Raw genomic sequence first — 21,137 nt, 5'->3', positions numbered from 1 at the left:
TCTCAAGTATCTGACAATGGAACACATCCACACTTCATTCTTAAATGCTGTAGCATGCACTATTTATGAACAAGGACCTTCTCATTTTAAACCAAATGTCCAATTATGATCACACAACACCTTTGCTTTCTTAGTCTCCTGTACTCTGAGCTTCCACCATGGCCCTGTGTCCTGTTTAGCTGTCACAACACTTGAACTTTAGAGAAGATAAGGAGGGCTGTTCTACAGGACGGTCTATGATATAAGTGTGCTTTCTTCAAAGTACGTAACATAAAACATTTTGGTGATATTATCATACGCTGATGTTTTAACTACTCTCAGTTTCTACTCTATGTTTTAGACTCCTAAGTAAATTATAAAAAGCTCTTTGAAAGACATGCATTGGGCTTTATTTCATTGGTATTTCTTCCAAAGAATGTGGCACAACCTTTGTATATATCACATATTCAGTAAGGTGATTGAGACATTTGAGAACAAAGCTGACAACTTTCCAAGGATGCCTGAGAAGCACTGCTGTCATCTTGCTGAACAGCTCTGAGACTAAAAATGTTTTGGGCTTTGCTTCTAAGCTTTAATAAAGGTAAGTGAGCATGTAAGTAGTTTAGCAGCGTATCCAAGATGTACAGTGCTGGGTGGGACAAGCTGCTGACATGGATGCACGAGGATCCAAATGGACCAGGGTCTCCTATTACAGCCCAGCTTTTCTAAGAGTTGATTGGGCTTTACACACAGGTTCCCCCAGCAGCATTTTTACTCGAGTCACTAATGTGACACCAATGTGAAGCTATCTGCTTAGCGGACAACCATTCAGATTCCTAATCAGCTGAAAGTCATAAAGTAGTACAACAGAATATGACAGTAAAAGTATAGTATAGAAGATGGAGATCTTCTTAAAATCATAGAAGTTTTAAATTTACATTCAGATGATGCTTCTTGGGTTGGAGTAAAAGCCCTCATGTCATGCTAAGGACAGGGAGCTGCAATGTGGCTTTTTTTTTTTTTTTTTAAGAAGATGGATTCTGTGCATGAGATCAGTAAACTTTACACATGCTGTATCAGAGGTCCCCTGTCTGTCACTGTTGATAGGAGCAGGCTTTGCACTACCAGCTGACATTTGGAGTCTGTCATTAAATGCTTAGAGTGCTCTATAAAAGAAGTTCTTGGTGCTGCTCACCGCACAGTGCCTGCTTTAGAGCGGCAATCTCTTCTCAGCTGTGCTCGTCCTATGTATAAATGCCAAGGCGCTGAAGGGAAAACAAGCAGCATCCCATCCACGTGCAACTGGGAAGTGCATCTACACAGGGCTGATAAATGTCATGTGTGGTGAGCGTCTCCACACTTATCATTTCACTAAGGAAAAAACGCGGATGTCATTGCCAGATACCTTGTAGCTGCCAGGAAACTTTGGAAGATTGGACACAAAATAAGCAAAAATTGAACAAACAAGTTAACATTAAAAAAGAAAAATACTGCTGAGAAAATTTGAAGTTATTCCGTGAGGATCAAGACACGCTCTTTTAAATCAAGGTATGTTCTGCAATGCACCTATACAAACCCACCACACAGTGTGCAAAAGTAACACTTGGTATGCTGGCCTTGAGATAAACTGTGATTTTTTTTTTTTTTTAATTACTAACAGTTTTAAAAAGCCTGTTTCCTCTCATTTACAGAATTATTTTATTTGGCTGACAAGACATTTATTTTTTGTTCTATAAAAAATAATAAATGATTCAACAGAGAGTCAAAAAGCAGATGGCTAGATGATATGCCATCTACCGTTAACCTTCAATAACAGCTCTCGGGCAAGAATGCATCACTTTATTCCCTGCTTAGTGTAACAGTTATAGATAGGTTTGAAATGAAAAAAAAATGGTCAAGTTCACAACCAACTATGGCCGACCACTTCCAAGCAGCTGAAGACCTAACTGCAGCATGACTGCAGACAGCTTCTAATTGGAGCTCCTGCAATATGGCATCTGGGGCTACGTAGGATTTCAGTTTCTTTTTACAGTGGCCAAACACCCTTTGTCATCAATATTAACAATGTGAACTTACAATTATAGCTATCATTGCAAGTAAATGGGAAATGTAAGCTGCTTTTGGAAGAAATAGATTTCATCTGACAATATCCAATATTTTAAAACACTATTACATGAAGTTGTCTATCCATTTGTTCATCTAGAATTCAATGAGACAATTAGAAAGTAAGATTTTGCTAAAGACATCCGCCGCTATTTGTTCTCCAGGAGGCTGGTTTGTGGCTAACATTACTTGAGCCTGAAGAAGAAATTCAGGAGGGTAGTACAGAACTGTGTGCAGGTATTGAGTCAATCCCTCCTCGTTATGAGTTCAAACCGTAACTTTTTACTGCACGAATCTTTTCATGTTTTAAAAAACAATTCTAAACTGGGCAAGATGAAGATCTCTGTGAGCTCAAGGCCAGCCTACTCTACGTAGCAAACTCCAGATAGCCAGGACTACACAGAGAAACCTTGTCTCAAAACAAACAAACAACAAAAAAAGAGATTTCATACTGAAGAATATCAAAACTTCTAGCTCTTTTTTCAATTCGCTCACCTCATAAATTTTTGACTATAGATTGACTATATATGCAAGAAAATGTGTTAAGTATTAGAAAAACTATAAATCTGGGGGAAAAAATTGGTTGCCCTCCCCACCAAACCCACATACAATTCATTGGTAACTGCACACATCCCTTTAAAACACTTCATCCTTTGCAATACCAAATTTGAGGAGCTCTCAGAAAGCATTTGTGTATTCCCTATGTGGTAATTACCTGATCTTGCAATGACATTACTGGGTTATTTTTGGTAGTGTTGATATGAAGAACATGGTATCTATTCTTTGCACACAAGTCATAGGCGATATTGGTGAACGAGGTGCTCGCAGTTTTGGGAACTCTATTATAAATGATGACGATATCCTCTTCTTCATCCAAAGCTGCATCCTGCCGAGGGCCGTCCATTGTATGTCGCTGTTCAATTTCTCGTACTTCATGTCTTGCAATTGCCCTTTCTACAAAGGAAAGGAAAGCTGAACTAAGTTCTTTATCTTTTAAAAAAACTTTTTACAAAAAGCCTTACAAACAAAAAATATATACCAAAATTAACCACTACCCAAAGTCTATAGATACCAATGAACATTTATACGCTTTGCATAGCCATTCTGAATGAGCTAAGTTCTTGATAGCATTACAAAATTATGAACATCTAACTTCTAATTATCATAAGGCAAGAGAAAAACATAAAAGAAGGCAGAAAATGAAAACAAAGAACCAAGGAACATAGGCAGGCAGAGTTCTCAAGAGGATAATCTAGTTGATTCTATTACCGCTTGAGCTCAGAGCACACTTTTCTTTTCCAACAGCTGAGGAAGAATGGCTGTTAAAGGATCAAACATTCAGAATTACTTCTGCAGGATAAAAAGGTGCAAAACAAGAACAAAAGAATAGTTCAAGACCCATTTACTTCAAAAAGGCTCTACCTCCGAAACATCCCACAACCCCCTAGACAGCACCATCAGATGAGAACCAAGCGCTCAAACATATGGGCCTGGGGTGGGAGCATTTACCTTCAGGCCACAAGAAGGAAGAGGAACGGAGAGTGGGAGCTGGTCTCTTTTCTGTAACTAAGACTACTATGGAGCCTATGGAAACCAGGTACACAGGACTATGCCTACAGAAGGCTGCTAGGCAAGGAGTACACTTTTGGCTGCCCACCGTACCTTCACATGGTCCAGAAGGAATGTCTGGCCTGCAGAGGTGCTGCTGCCATGTTCAACATGTCTTACTTTGAGAAGTTCTACTTGCTGGGGGTGGAAGCCAGGTAGGCCGCTGACTGGCTCTTCTCAGCAGATGTCAACCAACCCCCAGGCTCAACAGTATACACGTGCACGCTGAACCATCGGGGAGGCACTGAGAGTGACCTGTTAGCCGCCTGGCCCCTGCCTTTGAAGGGGATGGCTACTACCTGGCTGTGGGTGGGGCTGTGACCCAACAAACTAGTCCCACATAACCACCGTGCTACAAGACCAGGAGTTCTGGTGCCAGCTTATGGGTAGTTCTGAAGATCTGGGCATACTCAGCATCCAGGGCCCAGCCAGCCGTGCCATTCTCCAGGATGTGCTTGACGCTGACCTGAGCAATGAGGCCTTCCCCTTCTCCACCCACCAGCTGGTGAGAGCTGCTGGGCACTTGGTCCGGGCCATCTGGTTATCCTCTGTCAGGGAGTTGGGCTGGGCGCTGCATGTGCCCCGTGCATCCTGTTTGCCAGTCTACTGGGCTGTGACGGCTGCAGATGCCAAGCATGGCCTTGTCAATTCAGGCTACCATGCCACTGACTCCTTGAGCATGGAGAAAGGCTATCGACACTGGCATGCAGACCTGAGGCCTGATGACAGCCCCCTGGAGGCAGAATTAGCCTTCACCTGTAAGCTCAAGCCCTCAGTGCCCTTCCTAGGCTGTGAGGCTCTAAAGAAGCAGGGAGCCACAGGCCTCCATCGACGCCTGGTATGCCTCACTGTAGAAGAGGGGGTGCCTATGTTTGGCTTGGAAGCTATCTGGAGAAACAGCCAAGTGGTGGGCCATGTCCAGAGGGCTGACTTTGGACATGGCAATTGCCTATGGCTACATCCGAGACCCCAGTGGTGGTCCAGTCTCTCTAGACTTTGTGAAGAGTGGAGAGTATACCTTGGAGAGAATGGAGGTCACCTATGCTGCCCAGGTTCACCTGAAGTCTCCCTTCAACCCTGACAACAAGCGAGTGAAGGGAATCTATTGATGGGTGGCAGGGTAGAGGCTAGAGCTGCTCAGGCCATTGGAAACTGCCACACTTTCCACACTGCCTGTCGACTCCTGCACTGAACAAACATCCTTGAGACCCAGGATATAGGTGAAACACAGACTTCCCCACATTAAGCCTCCATCTGGTCCTGTTAATCAGGACTGAATGGACCACTATGTTCCTCCTGCTCACGGACCACAGAGTGGTCTCCAACCCACCCCAATCCTCTCAAGGTCCCTGTGAGTATTGCAGGTGTGTAGTTAACTCAATAAAGCAGCAGGCTACAAAATAAATAAACAAACAAACAGTTCAAGTACAGAACAGGAAAATACCAGAAGTACCTCACCATTCCAGAGTCACATGTCCTAATGGAATTTCCATTGCCTGCATGTGTGTGGTTGGACTGTGACATGTCACTCGGGGGCTCACATGTTTTAACAGCCAGGGACACTATCCTGAGGGGTTACAGAAGGTTGAGGAGGTGGAACCTGGCTGAAGGAAGTAAGTGGGTTCCTATACTCAGGCCTCACTTTCTGTCCCCTTTTTTCTCCCTGAGGTAATGTGAACAGTTTCTTATGCTGGCTGCTAAAGTTTTCTGCCATGGACGACTGTATTTCCTTCACATAGTAAGCCCAAACAAACTCTTTCTTAAGTTGTTTTTCGTCATGTACTTGGTCACAGCAACAGAAAAAGTTAAAAAAAAAAAAAGCAAAATTTTCACAAATAAAATGTACCTACAGGAGAAATTATTTTATGGAGAGTTTTTTGAAATATACTTAGGATTTACTTACTTCTTAGTTTATTAAAATTTTCCAACCGCGAGTCATGGTGGTGTATACCTTCAATTTTGATTCAGATCTAGTCACCATGTACAAAGAAAAGTACCCTATCCACTGCTTTCTTCTGGTCTTCACAGGCACCAGGCATACATGTGGTGCACAGACATATATGTAGGCAAAATACCCACACATGTAAGATAAACAATAAAAATTTAAACATACAACTAGTCCCAATGGAAGTTTTAGAAGTATAGTAACTGACGTGAAACCCTCGTGAATGGGCTCACAGCAGGATGGTGAAGAGGGAAACAGAGGCAGGAGTACAGGAACAAGGGAAGCTGGGGAGGCCTGGGCTATACTCTAACAGAGCTGTGACGGTAACAGAGGAGCAAGAAGACAGTCATGGCAATATAGATCAAAAGCACAGTGAAAGGGCTAGAGAGATGGCTCAAAGGGTAGGAGCTGGCTGCTCTTCCAGAGGTCTTGTGTTCAATTTCCAGCAACTACATGGTGGTTCATGACCATCTATAATGAGATCTGGTGCCCTCTTCTGACGTGCAGGCATACATACAGGTAGAGTACTGTATACACAATAAATAAATCTTTAAAAAGGAAAGTACAATGAAGTGCCACTTTATGTTCACTAGGACAGTTATTATTCAACAGTGTTTACGAAAGCAGAGGGACCAGGACCCTCAGAACATTGCTGATATGACTATTTTACAATGGAAAACATTTTGGTAGTTCTCAAAGTTTTTAAATAACAAAATATGACTTAGCAATTCCATCTCCAGGTAGATATTCCAAGGAAATGAAGACACGTATTTATCTATAACAGTACTTTTCTCTATAGCCAAAAGATGAAAATGGTCCAGAAATCCATTAACAGATGATTAAGACATGGTATGTATATAGAACATACTATTCCTCCTAAAAAAAAAAAAAAAAAAAAAGCATGCATCTCAAAATAATTAAAAAAACAAAAAAGGCAAGAAAAAAAAATCACAGTAGTTGACAGTGGTGGCACATGCTTTTAATCCCAGCACTTGGGAGGCAGAAGCAGGAGGATCTCTGTGAGTTTGAGGCCAGTCTGGTCTACAGAGTGAGCACCAGGACAGCTAAGGCTATGCCACGAAACCCTGTCTCAAAAAAACAAAAAAAAGTGGGGTGGGGGAGAAAGAAAGAGAGAGAGAGAGAAAAGGAAGGAAGGAAGGAAGGAAGGAAGGAAGGAAGGAAGGAAGGAAGGACGAACAATAGATAGATTTCAGCAAAGCCCTCAGAAAACCAGAACGCAGACTGGTGGCCGCCACAGGGTGGGGAGGAAAAGAAAACTCTTTCAGTGAATGTTATAGCATTCCGTCAGAGGGATGACAATGGTCAACAGTGCTTGTAACACTGAACATGATAGATGCTAGTGGACTACTCTCTCTAAAGCGGCTAATTCACGTGAATTTCACTTAAAAACATATCAAAAACAAGAAAACTACAAAATACAGGTATCTTAAGATATTAGCTCATCTTAATAATACCCAAAACAAAACTATGACTAAAAGTGCGTAACATTTATAAAAATGAGTTTATTCTTCTTTTTTGAGATAGGACTATCAGGCGGCTGATCCTGAGTTTGTGATCTGCCTGTTTCTCAGTGTCCACCTCCATACTGTACCTACCTCACATTTTAATCTTGAAGGAACTCCGAGAAGCCCATTATTATCTCCATTTAGTCAGATGTCAAGGATGTGACCACTGGATGATTACTGATGTAAGAACACAGCTCCAGGTCAACCTGACCCCAGAGTCTGTGCTCCACACGATATTGGCTGAAATTCAGTATTTTTCTCACTGCACAATTTGACAAATACTGCAGGACACAGCACACTGTAAAAACTGTTCAAGTACTTACAGAAAAGTTTTTTATTCTGGAATTTGCATTTTGTTGTTATTGTAATGAAACAGACGGCCAGTCCTCACCTGTTTTCTAGGAACTAAAAAGCAAAGCATGCTGCATCATCTTTGGAACTTCTTGCTAGTGTATCATTATTTCAAAAAATATTAATGTTAAAAAAATCAAAGCCAAAGCAACATAATTCTTAAATTCCTACCACTTTAGTAAGCCACTAACTGTATGATATTCTAAATACCAATCATGAACATTTAGGAAACAAGTCAGTGTTTCTCTCGTGGGTGGTGGATTACTACATGGATAACAGGAGGACTGTGTTTGTGGAAAAAAGTCTTCCAGACCCTTCCGTGACTCTTTACCAGTTAGTAATTATGCCACATACATTTTTAAAATGTAAAATATTGTAAAAAAGTCAAGCGCTAACTTCAGTCACTGCTCTTCCTCATTTCAATGACTTGAATACTTTGAAGCGTAACAAAGTCCAGTCTAGATATTGTCTCTCTCCTTCCTTCCTTCCTTCCTTCCTTCCTTCCTTCCTTCCTTCCTTCCTTCTTTCCTTCCTTCCTCTCACTCTCTGGTTTTTGGAGACAGGTTTTCTCTGTGTAGCCTTGGCTATCCTGTACACCAGACTGGCCTTAAACTCACAGCGATCCCAATGCCTCTACCTCCCTGAGTGCTGAGATCACAGATGTGCCTGCTTTTTTATTACAAGCTTTAAGAAGCTTTGTATCTCAAATTATTATTATTTTTTTAATTTTAGCAACATCTTACATGTTCCTATTTTAGATACTACCTTGTACAAACTGAATGAATGTCACTGTAACAAATCTCATGAAAACAAAATACTTCCAAATCCAACAATGGAGAAGGTGCTCTGGAAAACAGGTTGCATAAATTGAGCCTTGAGAGGGTAACTGTGGCAATGACAATGGGGAAAGGCATAAGTATGGGTAGTAGCTAATAAATAAATCACATTATTAAAATTATTTCAGAATTATGTAAGAACAGTAATGGGAAGCAGCTGAAAAAAAAATACTATGCTTATATTGAGGCTCTTCTATGGACCAGGAACAATCCCACATGTTTAAGTGAACACAAATTCACTGTAATTTTAAAAGAATTCTGTACATATATAATATTGTGTAGAGCTGGATTCAAGAAGAAATAAGTACAAAGTTGCCAGAACTCTGGTCTTCACTGGACTCTGAAACCCACATTCCCATTAAAATGTAGTAATTACTTTCTTAAATCACAAAAAGGAATGTGATTTAAATCCCTGGTGGTACAGGGATTTGTGACATTTCAGAGTACACCTAGAACAAGACTACCATGCTGAACAGAGAGAACGGTTAGGAAGCCCCCATGTCTGCAGTAGTGTCCTAGACAGACTGGCTCAACAGAAGGTCTTTTGGTAGTCAGTAAAGGCAGCTTTTCAGGAGGTTGAGGTTGGGGTCAAGCTGTTAGTCCCTGTTGATATCGGCACGGAGTGAGGACCAATGGATGAAAAGAGAAAAGACTCTACAACAGAACAGACAACAGGACTCTCTGGAGTATATAAACACTAAATTCCACGAAGCAAAACAAAACACAACCAGAAGTAAAAGCGGCTCATGAGAAGGGAGCAGGTACGTAAACCACAATTCATGTGGTGGTAGGAAGGCAAGCGGTTCCTGGAACAATGTAGCTTGAGAAGCCACACTTCATGCCTCCCTTCTTGTTCCCAATACCCATGCTTACATCTATGTTAAATCCTTTTCTTAAACTCAAATTTTACCTCATAAAATAAATCTGTATGTTGAAGAAGATTGATCTCATAGTTACTCTAAGAATTCAAGAAACTGATCGGATATAATACTCCGCAACTTCAAGAAATGAGAACATATAATGAGAATATAAATGGTGACCATTTATATTCAAGGCATTTCTGCACCAGGTTTATTAACTTATCATCATTATTGTTGTTGTTGTTATTAGTTTTAGCTTTTTGAGAAAGGGTTCCTCTGCGTAGCCTTAGCTTTTCTGGACTGGCTTTGTAGATCAGGCTGGCCTGGTCCTCAGAGATCCACCTGCCTCTGCTTCCCTGAGTGCTGGGATTACAGGCATAAACCACCACACCTGGCTTATTAACAGTTAAGTATTGTTTCAGATTTTGGAGACAGACCTATTCTTGGGAAGTCTGATGGAGTGTTTATAATAAAAGCATGAACGAGCCAGCACAATTGCATGCATCTGTAATTCCAGACCTAGGGAGGCTGAGGCAGGGAGCATCACTTGAGCTCCTTGAGTCTGAGATCAGCCCAGGTAACACATCAAGATACTGTCTCTGATAAAGTGTATCCAACACATGACAAAAGGTGTAAAAATAGAAAGGGCTACAAAAGGATTCTAAGGAGAGCTGAGGAAAGGAAATTCTTCCTGAGGAGGACAAATACAGGGCTGAAAAGGGTTGAAGGTTTAGACTAGGCACAAGGAACAGCTTGAGTAAAGCTCTCAAAGTGTCTCTCAGAAGGCCTGGACACGGGGGAAGGAGCAAGAGCAATATGGGCATGAGGTTAGGGGCTGAGCAGTTGCCATAGCTGGAACAATGCTGTAAACGTCATGCCGGGAAGATGTTTTGTTTCTCACTTTTTTTATTTTTTTGAAACAGGATCTCACACCTGTAGCCTAGGCTGGCTGGAACTCACTATGTAGCTCAGGCTGATCCTGAACTCACAACAACCCTCCTGATAGTCAGCACCCACCATGAGGGGGAATACAGAGTTAGTGTATAGATACAGGGTCTTCACAGGGGCATACAAACCAGGTTCGGTGTGATAGACACTGAGTCCAAAAGGGTCCAGAAACAGGACCGTTTCTTCAGAAAGCACAGCACCAGTGCTGGCAACGCAGAGCTGTGGCACGGCTACCTTTCCTTTCGGGCAGCAGCAGGGATGATAATGCCTGATTAGAGATGGAAGCCCGTGAAAAAACAGGTGCCTGAGCAGATGCTCAGGAGAAGAGGGAGTTCTGCTCTTTCATCACTGAAGGCACACAGGAGACAGCTCATTTCTAGACAGTCCACTAGAAAGGCACGTTAATGGAGAAGGTCCTATGCAAAAATCTGTGCTTAAGACAAAGAAAAGAGCTTCTTAATGTAAATCAGATCCGACCCCACACATATTCTCAGGATGAGGAGGGGTTAACGGGGGATGGGCTGGATTAAGGGTTTTCGACAAAGCAAGTCTCACAAAGCCAAGGAATGATATATACATCTCAGAATACATCTGACCTAAAGACAGACAAGGTAAAAGTCACAGCATAGCTGATGTCAAAGGAAGGTTTTGAGACTGACAGCTTTTGGGCCGAAGACCTGTACCTCCCTTATCACTACTATTCTGTATCTGAAATACAACAAATGCAAGTCTACATACAGTAATAAGCACAATTATTAACGATGACGGCAGGAGTTTTCACTACTCACTGTCCACCACTAAACAGCCATGTTTAGTAGAGGATGGTGGAGGAGTATGCACAACATGTAGGTGTGTCCCATGACTCAGGGCTCCTGCTTGGGGATGTTCTTTGAAGGCACAGAAACCCTCACTACTACACATTGCACATTATTAGCGTGAAGCTCACAGGGTAAGCCACTCCACTTGCATGTAAAAATGAGGCTGGTAGAAGCACAAAATAAATCATGCTAGGAAGACACTTAAAAGTTTTTACATTGCAAACACTGGCGGAAAGATACAAAAGTAGGGATTCCATTAAATTTAAGCTTTCTAATCCAGCTAAAATATTAATTTTGGTATTAAACTGGCAAAAAGATTCAGAGACTTTCACCAATTTTTAGTGTAAGTACAAATTGCCATTAAGTATAAGTATAAATGGAAGATTTACAGCCTTTTTAAAAATCAAGAAAGAATGGCAGGACTGTCTACAAAGCTGAATTACTTTCACAGTGCAACAGCTGCACCTGGTATTCCATTCACTATAATAAATAACAAGAATAAGGAGTAACTAGGACTCAATTCCAGCTGGGTTTGGGCTCATTATCTAAAACTTAATGCCACAGCTGTTTCAAAATTAGTTAGCCTGTTGAAAGCTCGACATTTCACTAGAGTTTGAAATGTACTATATTCCAGAGCAGAGGTTCTCCAGATGCCTCCATCGAGGTCACCTAAGTGACTCTTGCAGACTCCTGCCCTCTCACTTCACCAATTACTCACTCATGGCCAAAGAACTGGCATATCCAACTCCCAGGAGATGAGGGTATGATGGGCTAAGAATACACAAGAATCAATGTTTCTAGGGAGTACTTGTCAGCTGTAGGATGCCATTTTCTCTTTTCCTGTATCTAAGAGGTATTCCCACTAGCTTAGATAAGTCCGCGCTAAGCTAAATCTAAGAACAAGGCTACTCAGGCAGTTGAGCAGCCATGATATCAACTGCCTTTTAATACTAAGCTCTACCTTGGGAAGCTACCTTACTGTTATTTCTGTGCATTTTATGTGTATGAGAATGTGCCTGCATAAGTTTATGTGCACATGTGTGCAGGTGCCTGTAGAGGACAGAGGTTATCAGATCTAGAACTGGAGTTACAAGGGTGTGCAGGCTGCCTGATGGTGCTTGAAACTGAACTCTGGTTCTTTGATTGAGCAGTAGGTGCTCTTAACTGCTGAGCTGTTTGTCCAGTCCCTGTTTTATATTTAATGTAGTCCTAATTTCATAATTTTGGGTGGGTAGATAATCCCAGCAATCGGGAGGCAGAGGCAGGAGGATTTCTGTGCGTTTGAGGCCAGCCTGGTCTACAAAGTCTAGGACAGCCAGGTCTACACAGAGAAATCCTGTCTCAACACCACCCACCCACCCCCAAATAAAATCATTTGATGAAAATTACTCAAACTTTTAAATCTCATTTGTAACTACTAAACTTTATATTTATATGTTAGAAGTAAAACGTCCAGGCAGGTGAGACATGATTCATGGGTAAAGCTGCTGCCATTTAAGCCTGACGACCTGAGCCTGATCCCTGGAACCCACGTTGAGTCTGAGAGAACCAGAACCATGTTCTACAAGCTGTCCTCTGGCCTCTACATCATGCACACTCACACACAGCTTATGAGTTAAAGATTCATACATGCTAGTAAAAAGAAAGAGACTACAAGATATGTCAATAAAGGATTCATTTAGATAATGCTGTAAGAAAATAATTTTAAATGAAAGAAAGACATGAATTAAATTTATGGAAGGCAATCCACAAGTATGGGAGTTAAAAGTATGAGGTTAGGGGCTGAGCAGTTGCCATAGCTGGAGGCCACGCTGCCATGCCTCCCAGCGTGGACTTTTATCCCCTGGGCCTAAAAGCTAAATTAAACCTTTCCTCTACAAGTTGCGTTGAGTCATGGTGTTTTATCAAACCAACAGAAGAGTAAGTGACACAGAGAGTAAATATTGTATATAACTGACTTATTTTTCAAGTACACAAAAGTATTTGCTGTTCTAGTTAGGCCTAGTCTTTAGAAGTAATATTTTCACTCCGATTTCTTCTTTGCTGTTTAGTTAGCTTGGGTGTGGGTTGTTGAATTTTTTTTTTTGGGGGGGGGGGGCTCAATTTTCTTTATTTACAGTGAATTTTTTTTCAGTGAATTGTTTTACAAGTATTTTTTAAACAGTGTCTTCCTCTACCGTTCAGATTGGCCCTACTTTCCCTAGTGCTTAGAGTCTTAGGTAGCGTTACACGTGTATACAATGAAGTTTCCCCATTGTTTGGCCCCATTTGTCTGTCCGCATCCTCTACAATATACAATCACCACCATTACTTACCTGCTCAGAGATCAATCATTTCATGCATATGCAAAAGGAAATGACCCTGTACGTCTTTTTAACATAAATGTTACGAGAATGTGACTTAGCTCACAAGGACACATTTATCTCCTGTATAGTTTCTGATCCGTTTACTCTTTGATCCTATATTAAGTCTACTAAAGGGAAAAACTTAATACATATACACTTACTAAATAATATATCAGGTTCTCAACAGGTTGAGATGAAAAATTGTTAAACGCTGATATTACTTCAATATGATTCTGATTTCTAAGAAACCTGCTATGCCAGGCTGACACACTACAGTAATAGTTGTCAATGTAGTTCCTTGAATAGTCACACTGGTTAATATATTTATGACTCAAGAGTTGTAGTCACTGCAAAATGTTCACATTTTAAAACTTAGTTTTAGCTGTACTTCTTTTAAATACACAAATGTTTTGCATGTGTACCACATGCATGCTTATGGATGTTGTGCAGCAGTATGTGGGTGCTGAGAACCAAACCTGGGTCCTACACATGGGCAGCAAGTGCTCTTAACCCCTGTGCCACCTCTCTAGCCCCAAATTTACCTTATAATAAAAACAATTAATATAGCTTGTTCAATAAAGTTATCGATCTACTGTTAATTTATTTTCTTCACTACAAAATCCGAGAGACCCATCTATAATAATCAGCTTAGCGGCCCCAGACCACAGAAATAAAAAAGAAACTTTGTCAAATGCTCCCTTGGCACTTTCTGGTACCATCAAGGCTAGTCCCCAGGGAAGATGCTACACAGAACCTTAGTAAAACAGTTACTATGTGAGGGTGTTTGCACTCCAAAAGGAAACTCCCTGCCCACAAAGACACCCCATTACAATGTGCCTGTAAACATTCAGCAGGATTTTTGAATTAAATTTGCTCTTTTTCTTCCCTTGAGAAACAGTTACAAACAAAATGGTATGAAGCCTGATTATGCCACAAACAAGTAAAGATAGAGGGGAAATAGGACCAAGCATAAGTTGATGATTGTCACAGCTTGTGAGAAATACATAGGGATTCATTTTAGAATTCAATTTACATTCTGAACATATCTGTAATAATTCTTAAATATGTAATAAACCCAGTTCCTAGTATTTATTAGAACATTTAAACAATGACACTCATCATTATTACTTTTCATTATAGAGGACCATCGTGATTATAAAATGGGGTATAACAAACAAAACAGATTAGAAAGGAAGTTGGGAATGAGTCAGATGAAAGGAAGAAAACTATTCTTTAAATAGGACAGTAATCACAGATGGACAAACAGAACCAGCTGTTAATCCAGAATATCTGTGGGCTCTGACTTTTAGGTACACGGGCCTTTCACATGTACACTTTAGGCTGTTTTTGTTTTGTTGTGTGTCATTGGGTCTGTCTTCTCTACACCAATAACAGATTTGTCAAAAGTGGTTAAAAGGAGCATTATGGAACCTTGTCACTGGGACATAGAAGCACAAGAATTTCAAGTTTGAGGCAAGCCTAAGTCTAAGCAAGTCTAAGGGCAGCCTAGACTATATAAACACAGGAAGATAATATTAAAATAACAAACACCAGAGAGCAGCGAGGAGGATGGAAACAACGTAAATCACTGAATACAGAACCTGAAGTAGTTAAGTGTAAGGAAAGCCAGGGCTAAGACACAGCCAGAGGACTTTGGACATTAACCCAAGAGTGAAGACCACAGCTAATTGAGAATAATGTAAAGACACTTGCTTTGTGATAATGTCATATAATAACCCATATGTGCCATATGTTGACAAAATAAGGTCCCAAATGTATAAGGAGAGAAAGCTGACCCCAAATAAGTTTTTAAGGTAGAAAGTTTAAAATGGGCTTTTAGTTAAGTTAACATTTTAACATTTAAGCCCAATTTTACCTGGAACAAATAAAAGTACACATACATAATAAAGAGGCTTGTCATCACAGAATCCTAAGACATACTATTATCTTCAAGTCCAAAAGGGCTTAGAACACACTTTTAATGTTACTCTGTGAGGGTGGACACCTTCTTATGAGTCTGGTATTCTCAACCATTTGTAGGATAACATTTACTGGTTAATACAATTATAACAATTTCCCTAATCACTTCTTTCATGGTTTTGAAAGCTATTAAGTTAGAAAAGGTTCCTTTGACACAAGCATGTCAATACCAGGCAACTGGTATGATATGGAGATGAGCTGTTACAAAGGGTGAGTAATGCGCACGGTTCACATCTGAGTGGGATGTGTGGGCCGTGTGGAACTGTCCTGCTTCTCAACAGAGCCCAACTCAAAGTTTAAGAATTATTTATTTCTGGGACCTTCTAGTACCTACATTGGGATAAGCTGACTAAGGAAGCAAAACCTCGACTAAGGGAGATTATTTTATTATTTTATTAGCAAATTAATATCAAATGGAAATATGTTGCTTTTTACAATCTGAAAAGATTTTGAAAACATAGAAACCAAAATTCGTTTAATGTTTTTCTCACCTAACTCAAAGATTATCATCAGTTAGCCAGTACATCCTGGTCACAACAAGGATGCTGTGGCTTTCTAGTTCTTTCTGCAAACTCTAAACGTTGGCCAAAAAAACAGCTGGAAAAAACTGACACCAGTACTTGTAACTGCCCGGTTACCCTGCTTCTTATGTACCTGCAAGGAAAACTGTACTAATTTCCTTTCATTTTTTTTACTGAAATAGTTTTCTCTTGGAAATAAAACAAAAAGTAGTGGGTAGCCAAACACAATTCTACTTATAAGATCATTACCCTTAAGCTTTGTTGTCGCAATCACTTTTCTACTGCTGTGAAGAAACACTGTCGCCAAGGAAACATAAAAAGAAAGCATTTAATAGGGGCTTGCTTAGTGTTTCAGAGGGTTAGCCCATTAACATCATGGCAGGAAACAAGGCGCTGAAGCAGCACCTGAGGACTTAATCTAATCTGCAGCCCCAAGTAGAGAAGATGTAACTGAGAAAGGCTTTTGGAACCCCAAAGCCCATGCCCAGTGACACACTTCCTCCAACCAGGACACACTTCCTGGTCCTTCTACCAACTGGAAACCAAACATTCAAATTCATGAGCTGTAGGGACCATCCTCTTTGAAGCCACCCCACTTGTCTTTACCCAGCTGCATATGTCTGTGAATATTTCTTCACTGCCTGGAGCTCCAGCTTCTTCTTCTGAAGAAACCTCTACTTACTATTTCTAATACCATCCTCTAAACCTACCCCATCCCAAACTGCCACTTTCTCATGTTCAGTATTCCACTTTATTAAAGAGTTGTTCCTCAAGATCTTAGATGATCAATTGGTGTAGAACACTAATTTTCCCACAGGAAAAAGAATAAAGTATAAGTAAAACAGGCTTGAGAGCAGATGAAGTTGAAGCCACTGTGACCCTGTTGTCAGATGCTGCCTGGGTCACTGGCACTTTCTTAGGACTAGAGACAGTCCCTTAGTTAGGAGCACCTACTGCTCGAGGACCCTGCTTCGGCCCCCAGAACTTACATGGCAGCACAAGACCAGTGACTCCAGTTCCAGGGGACCAATGCCCTTTTCTGGCCTCTACTGGCTCCTACATATGCAAGACCATAACACACACACACGTGCGCGCGCACACACACACACACCCCTTAAAAAAGAAAAATTTAAGAAGCTTTAAAAAGCATTTTTTTTTCTGTGACGTTTCCAGTATTTTGGTCCTCATAGATAAATTTCGCCAAGTTATCCATCTCCAGGGACGTGCTTTCAGCACTACTCAAAGCACTGGGTGACCCTGATAAAAAGTATAAGCATGTTTAAAATTAAAACAAAATTTAAACATAACTGTAAAATAATATAGAGCTCATCTGCAGAAATTCAAACACACAGACTAGGGGTTGGTATTAATGGTGAATAATACACATGACAATTAAAAAAAAAAAACATGATTATTTTCATTTACTGTTAAAAACTGTGGCTGTGTGGCAAGAGCTTCCAGACAAATTCTCATGATTCACATAGTAATGTTTTCTTTAATTTTCTAATATACTGAATGTGTTAAACAGAATACTTAAGGTTAAAGTATTTACATTCAACAAGACTTTAAAAAAGCCAACTAGAACAAATATTTTAAAGCAGAACAGTTTGAAGCATCATCTAATATGTGTTTTAAAGAAACAAATGGCTACTGTGTGGCAAGTGAAGCAAAAAAATGAGAGTGAAAAACAGGGAGGAGCGCACTATAGTAAAAGATGATGGTAAAAGATGACAGAGGGCTGATATCCAGTATATATAAAGAACTAAAGAAGCTGAAAAGCAACAAACCAAGTAATCCAATTAAAAAAATGGGGAACAGAGCTAAACAGAGAATTCTCAATAGAGGAATATTGAATGGCAGAGAAACACTTAAAGAAATGTTCAACCTCATTAGCCATTAGGGAAATGCAAATCAAAACGACCCTGAGATTTCACCTTACACCCATCAGAATGGCCAAGATGAAAAACTCAAGTGACAACACATGCTGGAGAGGTTGTGGAGAAAGGGGAACCCTCCTCCATTGCTGGTGGGAATGTAAACTGGTACAACCACTTTGGAAGTCAATCTGGCACTTACTCAGACAATTAGGAATAATGCTTCCTCAAGACCCAGCTATACCACTGCTAGGTATATACTCAAAATTTGCTCAAGTACACAACAAGGACATTTGCTCAACCATGTTTGTAGCAGTTTTATTCATAATAGCCAGAACCTGGAAACAACCCAGATGTCCATCAACGGAGGAATGGATACAGAAATAGTGGTATTTTTATACAATGGAATACTACTCAGCAATCAAAAATGAGGAAATCATGAAATTTGCAGGCAAATGGTGGGATCTAGAAAAGATCATTCTGAGTGAAGTATCCCAGAAGGAGAAAGACAAATATGGTATATACTCGCTTATATAGACCTACAAGATATGATAAACACAATGAAGTCTATACACTTAAAGGAGATAAACAAGAAAGCAGACATGAGGTAAGATGATCAATCTTCACTTAGAAAGACAAATGAGATGTGCATAGGACGTATGACAGGAGTCTACCGCAGAAGGCATCTGAAAGACCCTATCAAGCAGTGTTTCAAAACAGATACTAAGACTCATAACCAAAATTTTGGCAGAAGGGGAGGTAGTATGACAGGGAAAGGATAGGAGCCCCACAAGGACCAAATATATCTGGGCACAGGGGTTTTTTCTGAAACTGTTTCTCCAACCAAGGACCATGTATGGATATAACCTAGAACCTTTACTCGGACGAAGCTCGTGGTAGCTCAATAACCAATTGGCTTCCCATAGTAAGGGGAACAGGGACTATCTCTGACAGGAACTCGATGGCAGGCTCTTTGACTCCCCACCCCCCAAGGGAGGAACAGTTCTGCTAGGCCACAGAGGAGGACTTCACAGCCAGCCACGAAGATACCTGATAAAACAGGGTCAGACGAAAGGGGAGGAGGTCCTCCCCAATCCCTGGATTTAGAAAGGGGCAGGGAGAAGCTGAGGGAAGAAGGGTAGGATTGGGAGGGAATAAGGGAGCAGGATACAGCTGGGATACAGAGTTAATAAAATGTAACTAATAATAATAAAAAACAATTAAAAAAAAGATGATGGGGACTTGGATTAGGTTGTGAGTATTTCTCAACTGAGTGATACGTGAAAATCTGTAAAAGACCTGCCCACTCCTGTTTACTCACACTACTTCATGCTTCTGATCACACAACACAGCTAGGCACAGGACTGGGGATAAGATTACTTACACAAGGTTAAAACAAAAATGCTTCAATGTTGATCCACCTAGTCTAACTAAAAGCAAAATTTATCTAATACTCTATTTTTTATTTTATTGGAAAAAGGTGCAGCTCAGAAACGCAATCCCAGTCTGTACATATTAATTTGTCTGGTCAGTGCGTTTTTCCTTGAACTTCTGTACAACTTAAATGTTAAAAAATTAAGAAATGTAAAATTTTAAACTATAGTCAAGTAAGCATTGCACTAAGCTCATGGATACAATCACCATCACAGAACCATAAGCATCCTCCCGTACACTTTAAGTGTCACAAGAAAAAAAAGCACACCCTGTTCCTAACCACAGTTGTAATCTGCTGGCCCAAAAGAACACAGCCCCTTTTTGCTTTGCTTTTTAAAGACAGTACCTTCTGAGTCACAAATATAGCTCACTCTCTGCAAGTCCACTCTGCTCTGACTTCAACAAACTAAGCCCCACACTTGAAATTTTGTTCAAATGGTAAATTTAGGACAGCAAAAATGAAGTCATAATTTCCACGAAACTATACTCGCTTAAAACAATGAGAATACCTGTTTTCTCTAATCACAGAAACTGTGTTGGTAACTCTAAAATTCACAGTATGAGAGATAAAGGATCAACATACACTTTAATTGTAAGTTTTTAGGTAAGGAAAATTATCTTTAAAAACACTTGTGTAGAGACATGGCTCAGCGTCAAGAACACCTGTTCTTGCAGCAGACTTGAGTTCAGTTTCCAGCACCCACAAAGCAGCTCACAACCATCTGTTATTCCAGGGCCAGGGAACTGGACACCCTCTTCTAACTGCCACAGGTATAAGACAGGCACGTAGGGCAAGACATATATGTAGACAAAACACTCATTCACAGAAATAAATCTAAAGAAAAATTAAAAACAAGTATCTATATTTCCCACTTATTTTAATCAGCCAATTATTTTCTCAAACTAAGACAATCTATTGGGCTTTGGGGTTATAGCTCAGGAGTAGAAGACCCAATGACTATGCCAGAGACCTGGAACTCAATCCCCAGCACAAACAAATGCTCAGCAACAATCCACTGCTTTCCTCTTCTAATCCCTCATAGGAATAGTATGATGCCTGTGTCCATCAGCTCTTCCCACCATTCCCATAGACTGTCTCACTGCATGACAGTCTACCCTCTAATCAGTGTGATCTTGGACACCCTACAACAAGCAGGGCATCACTTTCCTCTTTCTTTAAAATTTACATATTTATTTTGTATGCACACACATAGATAAGGGATGGCTTTTGGGAGCTGTTTGTCTCCTCCATGTAGGTCCAGGGAAACCTGAGTTTCAGGCTTGGTGCTGGTAGCAGGTGCCTCCCCTCACTGTCCTACCTCCCACAAAGATAACAGCATCTACGCTGACACAAGAGTGAGATGCTTTGCACTGGTAACAGAGGAACCCCAACCTCCCAACACAGCATTCTATGGAGAATGATTTTTGTCTTCACTGCCCCACCCCCTTTCCTTCAGGTTTGAGCCAATGAGATTAGACATGACCAGAGTGCTTTGTGATAATGGGAACTCCTTTTATTTGGCACATGTGAACCTTCTGTCACAAAGAAATTTGTTAAAATTATAGAGTCATAGGCCAAAATAACATCTCTAATCCTACTTCCTCCAGAAAGAATGGAAGGTCATGTCTACACTAACAAACCTTAAGGATATTCCCATAGACTTTAACAATACTCTCTCTCTGTCTACCACTTCCCCATTATCAGTTCCCACACAAACAGCAAACTGATGGGTTTCTATTAAAGTCAGGCAAGTTCTCACTGTTGACAGCACAAACACTCTGAAGAACAGATGCTGTCATCAAGTTGAGTATACAGTTATTCTACTCTGAAATTAAGCGAAGCACTTGTTTAAAAATGTTTTCTCATTAGAACACACAATGATCATTTTAAATTCTATCTGCTATAATAGGATATTTCTATGACACTGCAATCTGGACTATGCCATAAACACTATTGTCCTAGAACAGATGGAAATCATAAAGTGATATTTAGCTACAGATTTTCTGTC

The 21,137-nt window shown here is 40.4% G+C and overlaps 1 protein-coding gene across 2 annotated transcripts in view; it reads right to left on the bottom strand.

Moving 5' to 3' along the window:
* Window positions 1-21,137, bottom strand: part of Hs2st1 (heparan sulfate 2-O-sulfotransferase 1) — a 146,867-nt gene that overhangs the window by 33,227 nt on the left and 92,503 nt on the right. For both annotated transcript variants that reach the window (XM_055614338.1, XM_055614339.1), the window contains exon 2: window positions 2,798-3,036. In XM_055614338.1, coding sequence (XP_055470313.1) covers window positions 2,798-3,036 — 239 coding nt within the window. The remainder of the gene's footprint in view (window positions 1-2,797; window positions 3,037-21,137) is intronic.

The sequence above is a fragment of the Psammomys obesus genome, unplaced genomic scaffold, assembly GCF_907164565.1.
Source record: "Psammomys obesus unplaced genomic scaffold, mPsaObe1.curated_primary_1811, whole genome shotgun sequence".
Lineage (NCBI taxonomy): Eukaryota > Metazoa > Chordata > Mammalia > Rodentia > Muridae > Psammomys > Psammomys obesus.
The sequence above is the reverse complement of the archived record's forward strand: the minus strand, read 5'-3'. Positions and strand labels throughout refer to the sequence as shown.